We start from the raw sequence: 21,062 nt of genomic DNA on the forward strand, positions 1-21,062 counted from the left end.
TAATCAGTGCTATTTATTCCCAATCTAGGAAAAGGGAAGAAAATAAAATGTATAAATTGATGTGTGAGCAAAGCAGATGTTGAAAGTGCCAATCAGGAGTTGAAAGTTGCAGGTTGTCTTTCTTTTTATAGCTGGAGCTCTTGTGGTTTGTTAAAATCCTTAAGTGGCTTCAAACAGCATGAGTTTGTTATTGTTGGCCTATGTGTCCTTGCCCTGCCCTGTTGAGGTGAGCCTGATCCAAATATTGATAGTATCGATACCAACCCTGGTATCGGTATTTGTATTGGATCAATACTAGCACAATCCGGTTGTTCAGTGATGACGCGACGAATCCTACTTCCGGGTCTAAAGTAGTCTGCGTTTAATATGGCTTTTGTGTTGTTAACATGTTTAATGTTATGTATTTTCTTCTATTTGATCTCAAAAAGCTCCTAAAACAGTCAGTGATCACTGTTGACCTCCCTCGGCTTTTATTACCGCTAATCATTTATTTAAGCTCAGTTTTTAAAACCCTAGGATGTAACTACAGCCCAGCCCATGCAGCAGTATATGAATGACTAACCTCGTATTGTGGATGGATTATCTCAGTTGTTCTCCTGGCTGAAGTTTGGTCCTTTTACAGCATCCTGCCATGCGATTACATTTGTTCCTGACCACCGAGAACACTCACGTTAACTTTTATCGAGTGGAAAAAAAGTTAGCTTGTTTATATTATGCTAACATAGCTGTGTCGCTAGCGGTCACGTAGCACATCATTATATACCAGCTAGCCCAACTTCAGTAACCCTACAAACGTCACTGCTGTTTAGTTTTCTGTCTTCATTTATGCTGGAAGTGATAGCAGAGCTGTACGTTTTAATTTGTTTCCAAAACCCCGCAGTCAGGACATGCTATATTGTATTTAGATAGAAGCTAGCGAGCTAACTCCTTGCTAACTTCTAACTCCGTTAAATGTCATAAATTCGGTTTTCATGGATGCCTGGATGTTAAACTCAATTGTTACACCTGGTAGAGCAGAACGCTGATCATTTTATTAAAGATGAAAGACTTTAGACAGTTTTTAACTCTCAGTAATGCCATAGTGATCGTTTGATATATGGACCTGCAGCGGAGTTTAGACCCAGACACGGCTAGTGACGTTAGACTGAACAACCGGATAGGATTGATACTTTGTTGCACTATGAAAAATGTCTAAAACTTTTTCTGTTCAAACATCACGTTTATTCTAGTTATAGCCTACAGCACATTTAAACAACAGAAGCTGACGCAAAGTGCTTTAGAGACAGACATATGTACATTCAGGGTCTCCAAAAACAGTTTCAAAATACAGTTTCAAAAGCTGAAAGATGTGTTTTACTGTGTTAACTGAGTACTATGCAAAGTAAAAAGCACCACAGTGATTTAGTAGTTATTAAAATGTGTTAAGAAGTTAACAAATTGATGATGACTCAGCTCATAAATAGTGACACACACTGACACACACTCTCCCCCACTTAAGCTGCCTTTCTCGGTTATACTTATCAGCATCTGTATCTGTACTGGTACTGGTATCTGCAATGCTGGCCCTGTATTTACTTAACATCAGATTTGCAGTATGGAGCAGCACTACTGTCCTTGCCCTGCTATTATAGCTGTCTCATTATTTAACACTAGGTGTCAGTAAGAACCCCCCCCCCACACACACACACACACACACACACACACACACACACCCCACACCCCCACACACAGGAAACAGGGGATCAGTACATGCCAACATAAAAACCTGCAGGAACCCTTATGTTTAACTTAAATGCCACACTTCTAGAGCAATAAGCAGATCTGCTTTTACTTGATCTACAACCGACCTTTAATCAAAATGTAAACCAGTCAAACACACTGTACAGTTTATTAACACACACCCTCATCTAAGATAAACATGCACTGATCATAATTCCTTCATAGTTTACTTTTAGATCCAAATCATCTGTCCTAATTACCCCCTAACCTTTTATCTAACATTAGTAGAAGAATGCATACCCTGAGTCACTGCATATATGTGCGGGGAAAAAATAGGGGTCGGGAGGTTTTACTAGGATATCAGGACTAATTAAACATGTAGACTGTGTCAGCATGAGGCTTGAATGATGATCTTAGATTGGTTTGAAGGCAAAGACAAATGAATGTATGATAAACGGACGTGTGCAAACATCGGAGAAGTGGGTGCCACTGAAGTCCTTAGCAGGCTGTGGTGAGAGCAACACGAGATAATGTAGCAGAGAGCTTGAGAAGCGGATGGACATGAAGGCACAATGGGCTGGAAGCTCGTGCATGCAGTAGCTTTAGATTTATGAAGAGCTGATACTGGCCTGGCCTCTTATCAAGACAGGTAATGCCAGCTATTTATAGATAATCTATGTATTGAGCACAGATGAGCCTCTGCTATAACTGTATATCAGATCTAACAAGAGTGGTGAGCATTTTTGTGCGTTTGATCAGATCTGAGGCTGGATCTTTCTGTCCATCCCATGTCTTTTATTTTGTCTTGACTGAGTTCCATGTTTTAGCTGTGTTGGCACTTTGCCATTTTCTTTCTTATCTTTTTTAACAGGGTTTCAAATGCATTTTAAATCTTACATGAAGTAGAAACCCATACATGCTATTATTTTGCAGGAAATCCAAAGAAAACACACTTGATTATTACAATATATATGAGGGAACCTGTGTTTAAATAATTCAGAAAGATTATGCTTCCTGAGTATAACTGCAAGAAAAGCATTGAATCTGGTTACATTTTGGAGTTTAAGCTAGTAGGCTTTTTGGTGATTGTAACCTACAATCACCTGCTGTACCTACACAGACAGAAAGAGAATCAAAGCTCAAATTAACATGTTATGGTGTCGTAATGGGTCCCAATTAGATACATAATGCATGCAAAGACTGACTTGAAAAGATGAACGTAGCCACAGTGAAGTTATCCAGTGAATGGCCCACTTCCTTTTTGAAGGCTCGACTTGGGCTAAAGCCTATCTAGGGTGAAATACACCCTAGATACACCCTGGACAGGTTGCCAGTCCACTGCAGCGCTAACACAGGGAGACAGACAACCTTTTAGGCATACATACACACCTACAGCAAAATTTGGAATCTAACATGATCATTTTTGGACTGTAATAGGAAGTCGGAGTAGAGCCCACACAAGCAGAAAGAGAACATGCAATAAATCATATGTTTTCTCTCTTACACATGTACATCCATATAAGGTCCTGTGTAACTCCCTGCTATACCAGATGTGGTTTCCATCTCTCCTGTGTAAAGTCATATCTTTCAGTTAGAATAATTTATTTGTGGTTTGTATCAAAGTGAAGCAGTTGTTTATGTGCTCTTTTTACGTGGTTAAATAAAACGATTCCTATAGGGAATCTCCCATAGGAACATCTGATGCAATGCCTTGGTATGTTGCTTGGTTCCTGCTGAGGCCCTGAAACGCTTTGGGAAGTTGCATCAGCCGTATGAATCGCTAAAGCTTGTGAAGAGAGTGACAACGCATTGGAGCAATCACAGAGTTATTTGTTTTGAGTGACAGTTCATCGAGCAATCGCGTTAAAAGATGGCAATGCCGGGCAAGTCATTTTTAACCAATAGTGTAACGAATTTGTTTCCTAGTCCCGCCCTATTTGGCGCACCGAAATCTGTTTGGGCAAACGGGGTAATTTGGTAACGCCCCTTTAAATATGATTGGTGTTAAACGGTAGGAGAGGACCCGCCTACGTCCTGCGGACTCTATAAAAGTAAGATCCCTGCTTCGCCATGTTATCGAAGAAACGCGTCAGACAGACAGATACATCTTGGCGGGTATATTAATACCATCTGGGCGTTAAACGCGGTAACATCTGTAAATCCTCGATCTTTTAATTCGGTTTTTTTTTTAAAGCCAACCATCACCAGCCGGCAAGCAGCTGGCAAAAGCGGGTTTTGTCTTTTTTCGACATTGAGCTAAGGGCCAAAGCGGCTGCCATGGATTTTTAAGGCATAATGCGGCATCTCTAATGCAATGGCAATGCACAGTGCAAGGCAAAACAAACAGCGAAATTCCATCTTCGCAACTGCCAAGCAGTTGGGCTCAAATACCGTCCGCGGTATACCTGCGAGCCAACCGGTGCCTCTGCTCCTGGACCGACGGAAGCTAACGCTAGCTAGCTAGTCATCTTAGCTGGTTTAAAACAAATCATTCAGGAAAAAAGATCCATTCATTCATTTGAACGTCGTCAAAACTAATGATCCAAAAACAATGAAGCCTCAAGATATCATCGCCGGGAAGACCAGCCTGTGGATTTTCGGGTACGGGTCGCTGGTGTGGAAGCCTGACTTCAAATATCAGAGGAGCAAGGTCGGTTACATTCAAGGCTACAAGAGACGCTTCTGGCACGGAGACAACTTCCATCGTGGGAACGATGAGTTGGTAAGATGGGGCATATGTTTACTTGTTAACGGGAACATCATTAGATTGCTTAGGGTGGCATGATATGTTGAACAGCTGGGCTCACACTGCATCAGGCGTTGTCCGTGACGTGATTTATTTTTTTCTTCTTCTCTGCAGCCCGGAAGAGTGGTGACGCTGATCGAAGATGATGACGTAAGTGGAACTTTCTGCTTCCTATTGGTTTACAGTAGAAAGTGCAGTGGAGTTTCCAGTCTACATCAGTTAATTGAATGATGACTTAATATGTTTTCATCTTCCTCCACAGGAGACTACTTGGGGTGTGGCGTTTGAGGTGGCAGGCTCACAGCTGGAGGAGTCCCTGAAGTACCTCAATGTGCGAGAGACGGTCTGCGGAGGCTACATGACCAAAATGGTGGATTTCTTCCCTGAGGGGAATGACCAGCCTCCGGTTCAGGCGCTGGTTTACATTGCCACCTCCGACAACCCTCTCTACCTGGGCCCGGCCACCTCGGAGGAGATCGGTGCCCAGATCGCAATGTCCAGAGGGAAGACGGGCCACAACTTGGAGTACCTGCTCCGGCTTGCGGAGTTCATGAGGAGCAGTTGCCCACATGTGGAGGACCATCACCTGTTCTCCATCGAGGCCACAGCATTGACCATGGTGTCTTACCTGTTTGCAGCACAGTAGCTCGTACCCTTTGTTTCACTAGCATGTAATGGAAAGAATACACTACACATGAGGCTTTGATCTGCCATGTTCTACCTGTGTTTTACATTCTGTAGCTTCACATCCTCATCACCATCCATTGTACTTGAAAAAGTGGAAAAAAAAGAAGGGTAGCTTAATACAATCCCTACAATGTTCACTGTAAACACTGTTTTTCTTCACTAACTGTTTTGATTTGTACGGTGCAACTTCCGTCCAATTCAGAAGGTACTGCTGTCGCTCGTGGTTGAGTGCGTTGATGTGTCAAAGAATAAATCTGACTCTGAAAAGTTGCTTGTGACAACTGAGTGTCAAGTAAAATAAATACCAATTTAAAAAAGTGGAAAATGACTGTTTTTGTGTGTTATTGCTGCAACAGAAACTGTTTGTTTAAATGAGCTGTGGCTCATTTAAAAGAAAAAGGCTCTGTTCTTGGTCAGGAAAATCTGGAGGTATCAAAAGTGGCAGTTTAATGAGTGCACAGCAAAGAGATGTATTCTAGAGAACTGATTTAACCAGAAATCCTAAAATAAAGTACACAAAAGGAGAAAATGTTTCTGTACTGCATTTTTCCCAAGGAGTATTTTGTGGGGGTTTTTTTTTTTTTTTTTTTTTTTTTCCCCCCCCCTCCTGTTTAAAAACAAAAACACTAAGCACTCAGTGTGAAGATTGCAATTGAACCAGCTGACAGAACTTTTTCACACCAGCTAATAACCTGTGGTGAGGGAGGCTTTCAAGGTGTTTGTGTGCATGTCATAAGAACACAGACCATGAGGGTCTTCTCTTGCCAAGAAGCAGCTTTTCTGACATGCTCTTGGAATAAAAACAAAAAACAGACGTGCTGGTTCACATCTGGTTTGCAGACTGTAACTCAACAGCAATGTTCTAAGAAGTCAGTAAAGCTTTTTGAACAGGTCTCCTGAGTGCACATATACAAACATACGTCAGACACACCCAAACATTGGCCGGAGCAGCTTGTACCCTGGATGTGATTCAAGTCCAAGAGTCTATCTAGGTGAAAAGGCTTATATAACTGCTGACCGGGAACAAGTCCAGACCTGGAAGTCCTGTGTTTACAAGTCTGCCCCGTGGTCGTGTCAAGAGTGCACCAGGAAGAACACACTGCAGATGCGTTCACTGAGATGAAATCTCAGCAGGGTGACATGAAAACGGCGACATGGGTCTCAGGTGCATCTTTGTCAGTTTGATCGCCTCTCAAATGGGTTGTTTTTCTGTCATTTCCTTACATCAAGGCTAAGTTCTTCCAAATGATTTTTCATAAACAGACCTTACAGATAGTTTCTATTTTAAGTGCCAGAGGTTTTGAATATCTTATCTCTGAAATATACGTTTCCCTCCCAGTGCAACGAAGCTCAAAGCTCCCTGTTGCACAAAAAAACCCTACATTTGGCAATCTTTATACAGTCGACTTCTTTAATAGTTACTCCAACAAAAACTGCCCATGGCGAGGTCTGCCTATTATTCTGAGCAACAGAGATCTAATTTCTTGGAACGACTACAGTAGAATAGATTAAATGTAATTTTAAGATTGCTGGAAGGACCACCTATTAAATTAGGGTTGAATGTGACCCTTGGCTGTATAAGGATGTCTTACTAATGAGATTACAGGTATAAAGTTTAGTTTTTCTCTGTAGAGTTGTTAATCGTACCTTTATCTTTTTTTTAAATCAAAAACATGTGAATTTTGGTTTCTGGTCTCTGAAGTCCCAGTTTCCAGGGGTTTTGGTGAGTTTATGAATCTATGATTGTGGGATTGTCAGGAGATGCCGTAAAATCACTTTCTGGCTGAAGGAAGAATACAGAGAACCTTACAAGGGTAAACAAGCAGAGACATAACAAGAGGGGTGCCAAACAAAATGGTTTTAAGAAAAAGCCACAGGTGAGAAAACATTTGTGTGATAACAGAAACTGCTGTTTCTGAGCTTCAGATGTTATATTTAAATAAAGGGCTGAAATGAATATTGTTTGTATCTATAGCCACGAGGGAAATAAAGCGTGCAACTACTGAGAAACTGACATGAAGATGTCAGTGTTCTATCACTGTTGTGCTGCACACAGATGTTTTAGTCTTCTGAGAGATGGCAAGGCATGTTTCTCAGCTGGCAAAGTGATGTTTCCACCTGGCAGTAGTCTACTAATATGTGACCACCCATTTGTGGAAGATATTAAGTAATATGAAGCTTTTATGAAATTTGTGGCCTTCCAAATCTCATTAAGCCCCCATTCAGCTGTACTTTTTAAACCTAGTACTTCTACAAGCAGAATTATTACATTCTTGGTCCTTTATTCCATTTCTTTTCTTTGCCAGTGCAGATTCCCTCCACTGTTGCAGACCTGAAGTCCACAACAGCCTCATAGATTGAGAGGCAGGGTACACTCTGGACGGGTCACATGGCTAACACAGAGAAAGGCATCCTTTCACGGTCACATTCATAGTTAAAATCTATTTAGAATCGCCAATTAATGTAACATGGATGTCTTTGGATTGCTGGAGGAAGCCAGGGTACCTGGAGAGAACATGCAAACTCCAAACAGAAAAGCCACGGCTGGCTGGTGGGTTTGAAGCAAGTAAGCAAGCAAAAATTTAAAAATTTAAAAAATGGAGAAAAAAAAGGGCTTTTTACATAAGAGTGTGTACTTTTTATAAAGTTTCACTTGGTGACCACTTTAATATAACTGTGATAATTAATTAATATCAATTAATATTGATAGTTATCATTTTTTACCTTACAGCCTATTTATATTTTTCCAGGATATCATACAGTGAGTTAACCCTCGTGAAGCAATGGGTTCAAACCCAGGACAGTGCTAATGTAAAAACCAACAAACAAACAAGCAGCAGAATCAAACTGCTCAGATTTCGCCATCTTTTATTTTCAGTTGACTCCTGTTAGTAAAATGACAGATGCATTTCTTCATATGTACATGTGACTTATAAAAATAGTCAGGCAAATGAGAGAAAAAGCCAGAGGAAATGTCGCTTTCATTCATCATTATGTACAATCGATATAGAACATTGCATTTTATTCACGCTATAAACACAAAAACAAACCCATTAGAACAGATGTAGTGCTCAACTCAGGACACTGGTGCACACCTTTTTTTTTTCCCGTTTTTTGTTTCTGAAACATGAATGACATCAAAGAGAACCACAGATTTGTCATCACAGAAAACTATTTTGGAAAAAGTAAGAAAAAAAAAATGGCTCTAGAATTCGCAATTTACAGTTTACAGGTGAAGATTTTTCCGCAATTTTTGTGAATCGCCTGTTTTTAACTTAAATAACTTAAAACAACCAAAATAAATGTGAATCGATTCATACGTTTAACATTAGCAGCATTGCTCTATCAATCAGTACCCCTTATTTTAGTAGACCTTTTCTTTCTTTTTTTGTTTTTACATTATTTTCCCCATTGGACACAAAAAATAATCAGAAATTTTCCATTTCCACCTATACATGAACACATTTTATGGATACAGTTTTACCTGCCTGCCTGTTGGTTTCAGTACATCTTTCATTACAAAAATAGGAGCTTTAGTACAAAAGCTGTTTGGTATGGTGGGTTCACATTAAGCTTTGTAAAATGCAGACTTGTCCACCAGCTTTGCGCTGAACATATCTACAGAACAATTAAATAACCAAATGTGCATGTAGGAGAATCAGTAACACAGAACAAAAATCTAAATAAAATAACAATTAAAAATAAAAAATAAGGGAAGACGTGGCTCAGTGCATTTGACAGGAACTCCTTTTTCTCGCTACCCGGGCAAATCCAAGGATCTGAAAAGCCCTTTGAGCTACACGCCTTTGGGTTTCCTGTCGTCAATAGTAGAATACAGCTTGTCTTCTCAAAAAAGCACTTAGAAATACTTCTGTCAAAATTCAAATTAAAATGCTCAAGGCAGTGTTTTTGTCCACTGCTCTGGACAAACAAAACAAAACAAAAAAACTAAATGAATATAAATGAACTAATGCAGAGGCTGGTTGAGGCTGTACCTTTAAATTGTTGTGGTTACTCTAGCTTCTATTTAGTTGCTGAGCCAGAAGGGAGAGCGTGGTCCTCCAGGTAGTGAGCCTCAGTTACTATAAATACTCTTGTTTATTAGTTTAGGTGGGCGGGGAGGGGGCGGGGGGTATCTCTGGGAATCACAGTGAAGAGCAGGTCAGTTATCTGTCAGGGCATATTAATACGAATATGCGTACACATGTATCATCGAGCCCCAGGACCGCCAGGACCCTTTCCTTTCCTGACTGCTCCGTGGCTGCTGTGGTGGTGGCTGTGGGCCAGCTGTTTGTGGGGGCTCGGCGTGGAGGTGCCTCCTTTGGTCTGGGGGGAGGAGCTTCTGCTGAGGCTAAAGGCAGGACTGGTACCAGACCGGCCCAGGGAGGTCTGCAGAGGGCTGGATGCAGAGAGGCCCGCTGAAATTAGGGACAGGAAAGGATGAGGTTATTTATCATGTTCAAACAGCCAGTTCAGTAGGACATAACTGGCTTGTGTTTGTTTTTTTGCAGTGATACCACAACAAAATACATCGGCCTCAAAAAACCAAAACAAAAAAAGTCTCGATTAGACATCTCTGGGAGAAGTTCATAACAGTGTCAACTGTGTGGCACTGATTGGAATGTGGAATGATTATGGACTCTAACAATCTTCTCCTTTGTTACTTTCTTTTGGCTTAATGTATCCATAACAGGAACCAGTAAGGTATTCATTCAGTGCATTCATTGTGGCTTGAAAAGAGATGACAGGTCAGCACTCTGGCTTGAAACATTGGTGAAGCTGTAACGTTGTGCATGGGTAGTAGACGTTTAGCTTGCAGGGAAAAGGACAGATTTTAAAACAATATTTTTTAAAAAACTGAGTTACTCTTGAGTTAAGAGTGCTCATTTGAAAATATGGATGTATGAACATGAGAAACAGAACAAGCATGTTTGTTGTGACATCAACAGTCCTTAAGAACATTTGTCCAAGAAATGCATTGAGAGGTAAACAAAGCACACATATTCTTTTTGATTTCTGGACAGCCAGTGCCTGTGCATAAAGATCCGTACAATATTTACATACCTTTCGAAACACTGTAGCCATAAGCAGCATAAGCTGCTGCCGAAGCAGCTGCCGCGCCTGCCATCGCTCCTGCCATTGCTGCTGCACTACCTGCAGTTGACTTACGCCCGCGTCCTTTCCCTCCAGTCTTGGCACCGCCTCCAGAGCCTTTAGGCCGCCCACGACTCCGCCCGGACCTGCCTCTGCCTGGACTGATTGTGTCCGAGGCTGAAACACCTGAACACCACAGGCAATAAAAGGAAAAAATAGTAAAAAAAAAAAAACTCTTCAGTATTTTACAGTCAGGCGGGAATCAACATCACTGTCAGAGACACTCAGTTTGGTTTGGCCTTGACCCAGTCTTTCAGAGTCTACTGTGGTCATTTCTCTGCAACATTTAAGCGCAATTGCACATTAATCACGGCTCATCATTACTGTAAGTGCTGGCTCAAGCAAAAAAAGGAACACTCTTCTCATTTTCCATACTGTTTGCACAATCAGAGCCAGAGTGGTGATGTACCTAATCCTCCAGTACCTTGTCTTCTCCCTCTCTGACTCCCCACATCCCACCACTGGTCTGCATTTCTCTACACGTTTCACTCCAAATACTCTGGATTACAACCTCCCTATGTGGGGAAAAAGGCCCTACTCTATCACTAACACCAAAGCACACATGAAAACCTTTCATAAAATTCCCCACGCTTCCCCCGACCTTCAGGTCTAAATTTCACTCTTCTTTCCTTTCCCATTTTCAAGTTCACCAGTTGATTCTTGATTCTTTGCTTTCCATCTCATCTTCCAAACCTTTCATTTAAACATCATCTACATCTCTGAAGGAACCAACTTTCTCCCAGCTTGCTGGCTCTGGTTATCACTGCGCATCAATAATCTTGCTGGCAAGCACCTCTTAGCATGGCAGCAAAAATTCCCAACAGGTTTTAACGAAGAAGTATGGATTTAGGAGAGATTATCTTGCCGCAAAAATTCCAAAGTGAAGATAAAAGGAAAAAACATTCACCATGTATCTTGATTTCTGAGTGCGGCCGAGCCAAAATAAAACTGTTATAAATGTAAAACAAGCAAGAAACGAGCTGCACACAGCTTATGAGGTAAAAAGCCACTTGTCTCAATGGACCCCAGCCTATTAAAACACAAGGCGAGATAGCAGAGAGAACATAACAAGCCAGCCTTCTACGTGCAGCGATGACTTTCATGTAAGTCACACTAATTTGCTATTCTAGCAACAGTAGAACAAGATAATAGTCTCATGGAAAGGACAGATTAGGTTTTATTTGGCAACTCCACACTTGGAAGAGATTATATGTACTTAGATTATTTTTAGTTAGGACAAACCATTAGGTTTCTGATAGTGTATGAGATACGTTGCTGGGTGGGCTGGCTGTTTAACACTGCCAAAAATGCATTGGCTAAACAACCAGAGAGCAAGAGAGACCTCTAAAGCCTTTATATAGGAAGAACACAACTTTTAGCACCATTTACATACTTTGGGGTTAAGTAACTGTCTTTAATGCTACATATATGCTACATATTTATTTGGAAACTTTGAACTTTAGCTGCTGATATCACTCACTATACAAACGGATATGTCCTAAATTCAGAGGTGGGGAGTATCAGTAACAAGTCAAATCTGGTCTTGATCTACAGCAAATTTTCCAGGGACACCAACTGCAGAGCAAGTCTATGCAAAGTGCAGAAAAACATAAAGTATACTGCTCTACTCGCTCCATGAATGATGGCTAGACTGAAATTGTTTTCTCACCATTCATATTGTCAGAGACTGATCCAGACACAGAGGCGGGTGAGTTGGTGGCACGAGACTGAGGCGCGGAAGAAAGCGGATCATCCACGATGACGAGCATGTCGCTGCTGCTCTCATCCGCGTCGGCATCAGGAGGTAATGAGCCGGGCTGGAGCTCGCTACTTAAGGAGATCTGTCCATGCATAGGAGTACAAACAGACATACATACAGGCTGCGGGTCAGCACCACAAGGGAACGAGGAACCAGGTAAGTACAGTAAAGGGCAACAAGAGGAACAGTCCGAGGAACAGAGAGGAAAGGACAGGAAAGGAAAGGAAAGATTCAATGTGCAGGGTATAAAAGTGACAAATGGTTGGGAAAAGGTAAGACGGACAGAAGAGTGGATCGAAAGAAGAGGAAAGCCGGAGAAGAGAATATAGGGGAAGAATTAATAACCCAAAAGAAACAAAAGATAAGAAAAGAAAAGGGGAGGAGGATTAATAGCACAGCATGCAAAGTAAGATTGTGAGTTTGTGGATGCAGGCCAAAGAAGCCTAATGGAGCAGCCACAAGTCATCACATTTAACATAAATCTCATCCCTTTCCCGCCTCATCTATGACCTACACTTTCACAAAAGCCTTTCTCTCTCTTTATCGCACACATGCACACACCATCCATCTCTTCTGTTTTTCCTCTGGATCCCTCACCTCGCTGAAAGGACTGGGCATGGCCGAGTCCATCTCGACGCTGATGAACGAGTCGTCTCCATCTGCCGACAAGTTAGAGTTGTCTGCTGAGGGGGCGTGGGAAATGACCAGGTTCACTTCCTTTTTCCTCTTGTTCTCCAGCTCCTCGTTCTTCTTCTGAAAGTTAACAACAGAAACGAGAACAGGAGAGGGTATTGATGAAATCAATGCTGCTGAAGTAGGGGTGTGAAATTATTTTTTCCTCTAAAACAGAATTAACCTAACTAGTATATATTAAACCAGTGGTTTAAGCCACTTATTGTTAGAAGGCTTTGCTATGCAGATGATACCCAGCTATATCTATCAATGAAGCCAGATGATACAAAATAACTACTTAAACTGATGATCTCTAAATTCAGATAAAACATAGGCTATTGTACTCTTATTATTATTTCTTATTATTAATTATTAATCTCTGACTCTCTTCCACAGTGGGTCTTTTGTCTTGTCCTATCCCTCCCCTTATCCCAGACCTGTCACAGCAGATGGCTGCCCTTTCCTCAGCTTGGTTTTCCTTCCTGGTTTCTTCCTGTTAAAAGGCGGTTTACCTTCCCACTGTCGCCACTTACATACAGGGGTTAGGTTTTCTCTTATTAACAGAAAGGTCTTTATCGTACATTGTAAAGTACCGTGAGATGACTGTTGTTGTGATTTGGTGCTATATAAATAAACCTGAATTGAGTTGAACTGAATGCGCTGACAGTCAGTTGCATGGCATATACATTTTCTGTTCAGCTCTTGAGTTCAGAGCAAGACAAAACTCAGCAGCCACTGACCAGATTGCCATGAAATCCAGTATGGATATGATCCCCAGAGGAAGATATTTAATGATTTTAGATGAACCTCTGACCTTCCATCTGACCCTACTTTAGTCACTGACTATCTCAAACTAGTGACCTGATTTCTGTCAGATTCACCAGCTATGTACTGTATAATATCTCAAAGGAATAAGTCATAATGATTTCAATGTCCCCTCGACCCTTCCTGCAGCTTCACTATCAGGTCAATGTTATATTATGTTAGACAGAAGAGAGTCTATCGTCTAACAGACAGACTACAGTTTTCACTCTTGAGCTGAACACAAAACTTTCTGTAAAAGTTTCTTCCAGGACTCTTGTCTCCTTATCTTCCTACCTTACAATTTCTTCCATTCCAACTTTCTCTCTAACATTTCACATGTGTTTCTACTCGAAGTATTCTACATATTCCACTCCACATCCAGGCAGCCACCAACTCAGTTAATCAGTTCCATACCTTCTCAGCATACTTCTCCCTCTTCCTCTTGCGCTCCTTCACCTTGCTGCTCTCCTCTTGCTGCCTCTTCTCCTCTTGCCTTTGGCGCACTACAGAAAGAGACACAATGTTTGTTTTCATATTTTCCTTCCCCTCACAGTGAAACTCTAACATCTGCCCAATCAAAACACTCACATTTCTTCTCCAGCTCGTCATCGTCCAAAAGCAGGCTGACCACCTCTTTGGGTTTGAGCGTGTCTGGCTTGAAGTTGCCTCCAGAGATCACTACCCTTTGGATCTTATTAAAGAAGACCATTAAAGCATTAATCACCTCTGTTATTAATATGACCATTATGCACTTGTGTTATTTTGTTGTTGTTGGTTTAAAAAGAATAGAGGATATTTTTGACACACCTCGCTCTTTTCCTTGGCCCGCTGCAGTATCCTCTCCTCGATGGTGCCCTGACAGATGAGGCGATAGACGGTGACCTGTTTGGTCTGACCCAGCCTGTGAGCCCTGTCCATGGCCTGTTGGTCCACTGTGGGGTTCCAGTCACTGTCATAGAAGATAACCTGCACAGGAAAAAATATATATGTCATAATATTTTTCTCTAAAATTAGGATATCCATGTTTACCACATTGTCTAATTTTTTTTTGTGAAGAAAGCCTGAGCGTGAAACAGACACTCCCTTCTCTGCAATTTCGGAGACTAATAACAATGACGTGTTTTCCCAAGTGAACTGCCTTTTAACGTGACAGATGTCCTGTGTTAACAATCGCTTCACGCTCATTGTCATGAAAGCTAATTTCACTCGAACAGGGCTACAGGGAGTTTATAGCGAGACATGTTAATAAACACTGACATTATCATTTTCAGAGGCGTGTTTAGCCCTACTGATTACATACACAATCATGCTCCTTAGTCATTATCCAAACGTATTTATTTATGCTGAAACTGTGTTTTACGACAGAGAATGTGTGCTGCCCTGGATATAGACCTTTAGTAAATGTTAGTGCTATTTAAACTATGATATGGTATCAATAAGGGGCTCACAGTGTCAGCAGCAGTCAGGTTAATGCCAAGCCCTCCGGCCCGTGTGCTCAGCAGAAAGACAAAGATATCCGTTCTGTGGAGGGCAGTGAGAGAGGAGTGGGGGGTGGAGGGAATAGAGGAGGGGGACAAAATCAGAAGATATCATTCCCAACTGCAGCTACAGCACAAATATCCACATATCATGCCATTAAATGAAGTTGCAATGTAAGTTAAGAATAAAAATGTCAAGCTTAAGTCCTGTATAGGATGTGAAATGTGCACCAGTAGTGAAAGCCTTGCAACATAAAGCAACTTCAATAAACTCCAATAAACTTCAAACTCTTTTGTCCTCCAAAAAGAGTAATGCTGGCGCCTGAGAGCTATGTACTAATGCAAACCAGAGAATGTGGACTAAACACACCCATATATATTTCGATGTATGGGTGACGTCTTATTTCATGCATGCACAACCACTTGCACTCTAGGTCGTATTTTATCTTTACCCACCGACTCTGGAAGTCAGCCACCATATCCCTGCGCTCAGAAATCTTGGAGGATCCATCGAGGCGCATGTAGGTGTGCTTGCGATAAACCATGTACTCCTGGAAAGATGGGACAAAGACAGTAAAGAAAATAATTACTAATAAATAAATAATGACTCCTCATTTATTCTGGTCTTTCACAGAGCAGAAGGTTGGCTTACTTCCAGTATGGAGGAATATGTAGATATAGAATAACTGATTCTAATTTTCACAACATCTTTTGCTTTATTTTCATAAAACCTATAACTAGAATAACTAGATCTGCATCAAGTTAATAAAAAAAAACTAAAACTTAACTCTAGGATTAGCCAATATTTGGCATTCATAGATCGCTCTCACCACTGATTTCGAAACCAGCAAACCAAAGTTATCCAAACTTCAAATCCAAAACTCAAATCTCAAACTGTTCTTCAGCCTCTGCTCTGGGGATCGCAAGCAGCAACTACACACTGAATTTAATAAGCTCTCAAATATGAAATTCTATTCTTTCTCTGAGGAGTGGATAAAGCCTTCAGCCCTACTTGTTAAATTTCAAGGGTCAAGAAATATTCATCTGTGCTGTAAGAATTTCTTTCTGACAGCAATTTTGTGTCCAAAATCCCAAAATCCCACATTTCTTATGTGCATTCGCTGGAGTTGAAACCTCAATCCGAGCCCAGGGAGGCATTGAGAAATCAAGAGCTTGATATTCTATCCCCCCCAAAGTCTGCTAAGCTGCGCTGTGTGCGCCTGTGTGTGGGTTTGATGGGAGGAGCTCTGAAGTCAGAGCAACAGCAGTGATGAGGTGACTCGCTGAGCTTCCTTTGAGCGCTGCCCTGAACTCGCGACCTCCTCGATGAAACATGTCAGTCCCCCCTGAACCAGTTACAATAAATGGCCACACATAACAACTCCCCTCACACAGCCATTATCAATGATAACGATGATTTGAAGCTATGTTTTCTATGACCCCCTCCAAATCCCCTTTCACGACACCCGGGGCCCTCAGTCCCAGCAGGGCCTGCCCCCTCATCGCTCTGAGTGTCTGGCTCTGTTCCCAACAGCCCCATCTGCTCTAACCGAACACTACATTAGGGACCATTAGGGCAGCGCTCGCCAAAATGCTGCTAACCTTGTTGAATTGGGCTTTGGTATCTTGCCAGCACAACGCTGCTGTCTTTCTAATCTCCATCTAAATCAGCAGAATCAAAGTTTTAGAAAAGTTACACCTGAGAGATCAAATTCCTCTGCAGCCTTTTTGTGGTTTACACTTGGAGTCCTGGTTAGTTGCAGCATGCTTTCGATTTCTTCCAAGATGCCACACTGAAATATAAATCCCAACAGCTGGCAATTTTCTACAATATTCTGATCCAGTTTGTGCTAACCGTAGGTGAAAGTGTGATATTTCTGCAGTTTTTCACTCATTTTCTAATGTATTCCTTTACAAATGTTATAAATCAAGCACTATGTCGGGTTGGCCTGACTGGACAAAATGTTTACTTTTTTCATGCAACTATCATCGGCCCATTATGAACCACATATCGCCAAAAAAACCAAAAACAAAACAAAACAAAACCCCCCAAACCCCTATGTTCCCTGAAGTTCACGACGCATGGGAACACGCAAATTTGTTTTAAGAATGCCCGATACTTTTGTATCCACTCCAATTACAATTTTGCTTTTTCTTTCAAAGTGGGTCTGGGAACACAGGCTGTTCCCAACTTCCTGTTAAAAATGAGTCCCCACAGTCAAGCAAATGCTGTTAGATTAGTGTGCGTGGTCACAGACTGTTCCTAACCCAACAGCTGTAATAACTGAAAAGAACATGCTGTGGCACGATAATAAAACAGAGTCCACTTCAGAACTGAGCTGGGCTTAAGACTGTTATGTCTGCTGTCAGTGACATGGTACATGCAACACCTGCCCAAGACCACAGGAGCAGCAGAACTTCACTGACCTTAACTATTAAACAGTGTTTCCAATTTTAGGCATTAATACAGATGTGTGAAAAAACACTTTGTAAAACATCCTATGGTGTAGTCTATGCACATTTCTTTTTGCATGTGTGGCTGAATCATTCTGCAATTACAAAAATGCTATCTGGCATTGGCTCCTATGCCAGTCTGTCGAGTTTCTCTGTGTTCGGTTTCTCATGGTGACTGCAAAAGCAGATCGTGTTGGCTTTTTTTCCACTTAATAAATGTTTAGCCACAGTTATTTAGCATTAAATTAATGTAACACTGAAGAGAGAGTCTATACACAGATTGAAATAGCAAAGAAAATGAGAATAAATATATAAATGACCACATTTTGTTTCACAGACGCAAAGCATATTGCCACTGAGCGGACAAATCAGTGTGTGCGCGTGTCATTAAATGTCTGGGGAGGGTGTGTGTGGCAGGCTTCTGCAGGCTATATGAAAACTACATCATATCTTTGACAGGTATCAACACAGCAGTATAAATCACACCTTAGCAGAAAGCTCATTGGACCTTTCTATCCCCCTCTAGTACAGCATACTAAGAAGTGAGCGACCAAATTGCATTGAGGAGAATGAAATGCAGGAAAAATGCAATCTCTGGTTCACTACAACAGTTCAGATCATTTTGGCTTCAAAAATAGTTCCACAATATTACAGGAGCCAAATGACCGCAGTAAGTGTCAGCAAGCAAGAACATGGACTTTGATTAGCTACTGCTAAAAAGTCGCATGTATAAGCAGAAAACCAGTTCAGACAAGGACAAGGTGATGAAACCTGCAAAACTATTCATTCATCAAAACCACAGTGTTAACAAACACGGTAACTACAACTCCACTCTCTGGCTTTTCCTTCTGTGTCACAGGCTGTAGAGTTTCTATATTTGCAATCATAGTGTGCAGAAACGTACAAACAAACTGTCATAATATGTTCCACAAAATAATCTATGCAGAAGCCGTGCTTTTCATTGAATAATAGGTGTGTCACTCCAACACTCCAAGACAATTTCCCCTCACACCAAACTAGTGATGGCAGCTGGCCGCCCCACCCCGAGCCTGGTTTCTATTAAAAGGACGTTTTTCCTTCCCACTGTCGCCAAGTGCTTGCTCTTAGAGGGTCGTTTGATTGTTGAAAGGTTCTCTGTATTATTATAGGGTGTCTGCTTTACAATAACAAGTGCCTTGATGTGATTGCTGTTGTGATTTGGCACTATATAAATAAAACTAACCTGAATTGAATTGAATAATGAACAAGGCACACCTGAAAGGCAAATTGCATTACCGGTACTTCATTTACAGACAAAATTCTATTCTGGTTTGGCAGCAGTTCCAAGAGACTGTGGGCATTTCCCCTCATTCCTGCATTTTAAGCTTTGCAGACTTTGCAGTAAAATGATGTCTAAAAAAAACTCAGCTTAAATAGGAAGGCAGTGACTCCGTGGTCCCGCTACACTATCAGCTGCTGCCAAAGAAAGCAAACAGTGTTATTTTTCTTTGGGCCACCCGAATCTTAATGATCCATCAACTGACCGCGTGATGTCACCAGAAGAACCGGCAGCCGACTGGTGATGATAACAATGATGATAATGACACAGATCAGCATCAACTTCTCCCGCACTCTCTCTCTTAGTCAGAGACTCACTTTCAGATAATGAACTCCATCTGCAGATTTATTTTTTTTTTTAGCTATGACCAATGACAAACATGGAAAAGGAAAAAAAAACAAAACACTGAAGCCAAATTGGGTGAATGTATGATTTCATCCGTGATTGCCTTGAGCCCATTAGCAGAGGAGATGCTGTCATATACAACCTCCCCCTCAACCAACGCCCACCTCCCATTGCATTATGAGGTCACTTATACACAATGACTTCTGTGATACACAGGGCACTGTAATGTTGTCTCATTAAATCATAGCTAGAGGGAACAACTATAGGTGGGGCAATCAGTGAGAAGAACACTAAAGCAGAATGACTAGCCAGCATTATCGAAGCCATCTTGAGCATTCTCATCACTGCCGTTTTCCAGTGGCCTTTAACACGAGGCATTCTTGCTGTTTTCCAGACACACAGGAAGACGGTCCTTAGCCACCTGGGCCAGGTCCATCTACCATCAAAGCATTTGGCTGTGGAAATGGCTCTGCACTGTGTGAATAGGGACAGAATGACATCATGCGAGAGGCTTTTGGCTCCATAGTGATGTTTGCAACAAATATGGAGGCAACAACAGAGTACACCGAGGCTGTCGACACATAATCACTGTCAGGGCTGTGTTTCAGCATTATATTCCTGTAGGGAGAGCAGTAATGCACTTCGATCTTCATCTTGGATTCCAAACTGACAGCCTCTGACCTTCCAATAAGATTATAACTAACTAAGAAGTTGAAAAGAAAAACATGCATGTGGGTAAAAGTAATACGGGTTCATTTATCAAGCTCAAACCGGGAAAAACGGATTTTGTGATCGTTTATTTGTTCCCACCTTTTCCTCATCCATCTACCTTTGTCTCGGTTTTCATGTTATTTCCTTCTCCTCTAACCCCAAAGACCCTGCCACTCCCATCACCCATTTCCCCTCCACTTCCCCGCTTTCCTTATTTCACCCAGTTATCCCTCCCATCTGGCTGCCTCCCCTGCAGATGAGACCCCTCTAATTAGTCCTGACCTGTTAATTAGCAGTCTAATGAGTGCACCAACGAGGGACAGGCAGGTGGTTTAGAGGTGCTGTAGCGCCACACCCCAACGGTTACACTGCTCGGGTGAGGAGCTTAAACAACTTACTTGGAAACTTGGAATTGATTTATGCAGATATCTAAAAGATTTAACTCACCTTCAGGTTACATATTACTGAATGGAATTCAGGACGTTACTTTTTCTACACTTAGCAATAGTGTGAGGGTAACTTATAAATAGAATAGATATGAATAGAGCGAGCAGAGCTGTAAAGGGGCAAAGGTAATGAAAATGAGGAACAAACTGTTCTATTTATAGATGTATGCCGTGTATGTGTGCTTTTATACCTCAAGCAGGTCTATCATGCGAGTCATCTGAGAGTAGATGAGGACTCTGTGTCCCTGAGCCTTTAGTCGACTCAACAGGATATCCAAGGTGTGGAGCTTTCCACTTTCTGTAATCAGGCTTTCCTTATCTGAAAGAGGGAAAGAAAGTTTTACCACACAAACCACCCGGGTGGCAACACAGCAACTTTTCCATGTTACTCTCAGTAAGTAGCTGTGTGATGAAATCACATTAATCACTGAAAATATTTAGTGAGTTGACACAATAAAATATCTGCTTACTTACAAAGTTAAAAAAAACAAACTCCAATCAATTCAGAAGTTAGATAAGACTCTTGAATAACCCTTTTCACCAGAACAGATAGAGCTGGGGGGGGGGGGTCGATCCTCCTAGATCTGGCCCTAATTTAGTGACCGTTTAAATAAAGCCTGTGCCCTGATTGACTGTGCTGTTGCTGAGAGCAGAGAGAATAAGAGACAAAGTGAAACTCTGAGGAAAAAGTGATTTACACTCCATTTTAGACAAAAGCACAAAAGGTGAACAAACAGGCCTGGCAGTTGGTCACGTTTCTGTTGATACC

The 21,062-nt window shown here is 41.6% G+C and overlaps 2 protein-coding genes across 5 annotated transcripts in view; one reads left to right on the forward strand and one right to left on the reverse strand.

Annotated features, from left to right (window-relative positions):
- Window positions 1-3,760: 3,760 nt before the first annotated feature.
- chac1 (ChaC, cation transport regulator homolog 1 (E. coli)) lies at window positions 3,761-5,477 on the forward strand. The gene is made up of 3 exons (XM_026194738.2): window positions 3,761-4,441; window positions 4,580-4,615; window positions 4,728-5,477. The coding sequence occupies exons 1-3, from the start codon at window positions 4,271-4,273 to the stop codon at window positions 5,109-5,111; spliced, it is 591 nt and encodes a 196-aa protein (XP_026050523.1). The 5' UTR covers window positions 3,761-4,270; the 3' UTR covers window positions 5,112-5,477.
- A 2,526-nt stretch (window positions 5,478-8,003) lies between these two features.
- The window catches only part of ino80 (INO80 complex ATPase subunit), a 40,077-nt gene continuing 27,018 nt past the window's right edge, over window positions 8,004-21,062 (reverse strand). For 2 of the 4 annotated variants that reach the window (XM_026194342.2, XM_026194340.2), the window contains exons 28-37: window positions 20,485-20,612; window positions 15,476-15,570; window positions 14,990-15,062; window positions 14,349-14,507; window positions 14,130-14,232; window positions 13,956-14,044; window positions 12,663-12,818; window positions 11,976-12,147; window positions 10,217-10,432; window positions 8,004-9,570 (exon numbers count right to left, since the gene is read on the reverse strand). In XM_026194342.2, the coding sequence (XP_026050127.2) occupies window positions 9,362-9,570; window positions 10,217-10,432; window positions 11,976-12,147; window positions 12,663-12,818; window positions 13,956-14,044; window positions 14,130-14,232; window positions 14,349-14,507; window positions 14,990-15,062; window positions 15,476-15,570; window positions 20,485-20,612 (1,400 nt within the window). In that variant the 3' untranslated portion in view covers window positions 8,004-9,361. Of the gene's footprint in view, window positions 9,571-10,216; window positions 10,433-11,975; window positions 12,187-12,662; window positions 12,819-13,955; window positions 14,045-14,129; window positions 14,233-14,348; window positions 14,508-14,989; window positions 15,063-15,475; window positions 15,571-20,484; window positions 20,613-21,062 lie in introns of all 4 variants that reach the window. The other 2 variants (XM_080290084.1, XM_080290083.1) reach the window with 1 other exon arrangement.

Source organism: Astatotilapia calliptera, chromosome 15 (assembly GCF_964374335.1).
Source record: "Astatotilapia calliptera chromosome 15, fAstCal68.1, whole genome shotgun sequence".
NCBI classification, from domain to species: Eukaryota; Metazoa; Chordata; class Actinopteri; order Cichliformes; family Cichlidae; genus Astatotilapia; species Astatotilapia calliptera.

What these genes read in the sequence shown, in the direction of transcription:
- chac1 (XM_026194738.2), top strand. Translation starts at nt 4,271, where the DNA reads ATGAAGCCTCAAGATATCATCGCCGGGAAGACCAGCCTGTGGATTTTC. An exon ending in ATCGTGGGAACGATGAGTTG is followed by an intron (nt 4,442 to 4,579) that starts GTAAGATGGGGC and finishes TCTTCTCTGCAG; the next exon opens with CCCGGAAGAGTGGTGACGCT. An exon ending in CGCTGATCGAAGATGATGAC is followed by an intron (nt 4,616 to 4,727) that starts GTAAGTGGAACT and finishes CTTCCTCCACAG; the next exon opens with GAGACTACTTGGGGTGTGGC.